Consider the following 2,688-nt stretch of genomic DNA (forward strand, 5'->3'; position numbering starts at 1 on the left):
TGTAATAAGCCGCATTAAATTCTAAATAAAGTTGTGGTAAGAATTGTCTCGTTGCCATTTACGCAGCTGCTTGTTTCCAACTGCCAACTTTTGTGTATGGCCTGAACCTAACAGTGTTAACTGTCGGTCATTATCTAGCTTGCGTGTTCTTTTGCGACAAAGTGCGATGTCTTATCGGTTTCCTCGAACTACTGTTTAGGAGTTTAGTTTGCAAGAGAAAAAATAGGTGCAATGTTGATAACTAGTGTGATTAAAGCGCTCTTTCGGTCAAATTAGTCATTGCTTGAACAAAAACGCATACCAAATAGTTAAGTATTTCATTTTGTGCACAAGTCTACAGTTTCAGCTTCTTTAAGACATTAGTGGGTATAAAGTCGTTCACTGCTGGAAAATGTCACTTCAGGAAAATCTGGAACGCCCGTTTTCGTGTGAAATTTGTGAGCAACGATTCAAGCGAAAGGAACATCTAAAACTTCACATTCGCACGCATACTTTTGAACAACCGTACCAATGTGACTTATGTGGGAAAAGGTTTAGCCAGTCAAGTGCCATGAAAAGTCACAAGCGATCTATGCATAATCAAGGACAGGAGTTTGTCTGTAGTTTCTGTCAAAAGGTTTTTAAATGGAAATTCAGTTACGAACAGCATATAAATGGCCACACAGGAGAAAAACCGTGCAGATGCAAGTTTTGTGACAAGCAATTTGCACGAGCAGGAACTTGTAGACTTCACGAAAAAAATCGTGAAGGTTTGTTTGAAATGCTTTTTAGTTTACAAATTTATATTTTTATAGGTCGAGTAAAATATCTTTTGAATTGGACTGCATAAACTTCTTTTTATGTTATTAACAAAATTACCCCTATTTACTACAGTTTGTAAAGAAAACGATATCGAAACAAACAACTTATAATACTATCAATATCAATATGGCTTCTGCTCTAAACCACGATATTTTCACAGATACGCTTCACAAGTGCATCGAGTGCGAAGACCAGTTTGACAGCAAGTCTAACCTAGTCAAGCATTTTAAGTCACAACATCCCGGGCTCTCCATGCAACAGAGCCACCAGTGCTCAGAATGCACTTTCTCTTCGGACCTCAAACACAATTTGATCGCCCATATGAGAGTCCACAATGACGAAAAACCTTTCCGATGTGACGTTTGTGAGAAAACTTTCCGCAGAGAGCATCATCTTCAAAGTCACATGGTGATGCACACTAGAAATAAACAGTTCAATTGCGGCGTCTGCACAAAGACTTTTGCTACAAAATCACAAGCGACGACCCACGAGGAAAAAGTTCATTGTAAGAAAAAACCTTACCAATGCAAGGTTTGTAAAGAGAGTTTCGGATATAGTCAAACTTTGCACAACCATATGCTGCTCCATACCGGCGAGTTGCCATTCGCTTGTAAGTATTGCGAGAAGAAATTTCGTCAGCGCGGAAACATGTTTCGTCACATGAAAGTTCACACAACAGCGCAACGTCATCAGTGCACCGACTGTCCTCTGAGCTTTCCAAGAATAGAACAGTTTCAAGAACACATGAAGACAGAACATGGAAAAAGAAAGCTAAAAAAACTTCACTGCCCTAAATGTACAAAGAACTTCATTTCAGCGTCTTGCCTCAATACACACAAGTGCAAAAGCATTGAAATTGTTGCAAAGTAATTTAGTCCGGATTGTCTTTAAACCTAATTGTCAAGCGTTTTTTTTTTTTTTTGCTTCAACCTACATACTGTTGTAAACTGAAAAAATACCTACAAAAAAATTGTTGGTCCTGTTCTGTGTGTAGTTTTTGTCAATTGTGCCTATACTACCTGGTCTCGCTTGAAAACATGTAACATTGTTTTGTAATAAATCCCTTTGATTGCCGTTAATATGGAAGATTTTATGTTAAAGTTGCTTTGTAATTACGGTTTAGCAGCAAGATACAACATTTCCAATAAGTCTTACCTTGACGCTAATTTTGCAAAGATAAAGTGGATCGCCACGACCGAACTGTTGAAGGCTACATAGTCGATGATTCTTATCTCAGTGATCCACGTAATGCAATATGATAAAATTCACCGAGCACTGCAAAGAACTACGCATTAAAACACGGGGGAGTGCTAGCAGTGCCGGATTAACCATTAGGCAAAGTAGGCACGTGCCTACAGGCCAGTCAAAAATCCAGGCCACTTTAAAATCAGTAGAATGATTTGGCAACACTGATTTTCGGGCCACTTAATAATTGTGCCTACAGGCCAGCAGACCCTTAATCCCGCACTGAGTGCTAGAGGGAGGTCGGTGAAGGCTTACTGCTTATAATTTATATGAAGGGCCGTTTCCATGCAAAGTTCAAGTGTGTTTTAATTAGATTTCCTTCATGAATACCGCGCACAAACAATAACTGACGCAACGTGTCATAAACGAAAACATTCCAACACTCTTGGTTTTGCATACCATCGGAAACTGGTAATCAAAAATGGGTTCACCTACTTAGTATTTCAGTCTACCAGCAATCTAAAAAGGGGGCATTTTGAATACGCGAAGGCACATTTTCATTTTTTCCGCAATGTTTTTATTGTCACGCTTTGAGATTTAAATAAATTCATAAACGAACGTAATAACTGCGCGACCGGGTCAGTGAGAGCCAAACATTGGCAATCGAGTCACTTGACCGATTACTCCTTACTTAAGAATAAA

At 39.0% G+C, this 2,688-nt stretch overlaps 1 protein-coding gene across 1 annotated transcript; it reads left to right on the forward strand.

Annotated features, from left to right (window-relative positions):
* Positions 1-238: 238 nt before the first annotated feature.
* On the forward strand, positions 239-1,880 carry LOC145218963 (uncharacterized). Its single transcript, XM_080086384.1, has 2 exons — positions 239-749; positions 962-1,880. The coding sequence occupies exons 1-2, from the start codon at positions 392-394 to the stop codon at positions 1,669-1,671; spliced, it is 1,068 nt and encodes a 355-aa protein (XP_079942510.1). The 5' UTR covers positions 239-391; the 3' UTR covers positions 1,672-1,880.
* The last annotated feature ends 808 nt before the right edge of the window (positions 1,881-2,688 follow it).

This window comes from Phallusia mammillata, chromosome 3 (genome assembly GCF_965637545.1).
Source record: "Phallusia mammillata chromosome 3, kaPhaMamm4.hap1.1, whole genome shotgun sequence".
NCBI classification, from domain to species: domain Eukaryota; kingdom Metazoa; phylum Chordata; class Ascidiacea; order Phlebobranchia; family Ascidiidae; genus Phallusia; species Phallusia mammillata.

Bases quoted from the DNA above. Each gene is read 5' to 3' on its own strand.
- LOC145218963 (XM_080086384.1), top strand. From the start codon at position 392: ATGTCACTTCAGGAAAATCTGGAACGCCCGTTTTCGTGTGAAATTTGT. The intron at 750-961 runs GTTTGTTTGAAA...ATATTTTCACAG, and splicing joins TCACGAAAAAAATCGTGAAG to ATACGCTTCACAAGTGCATC.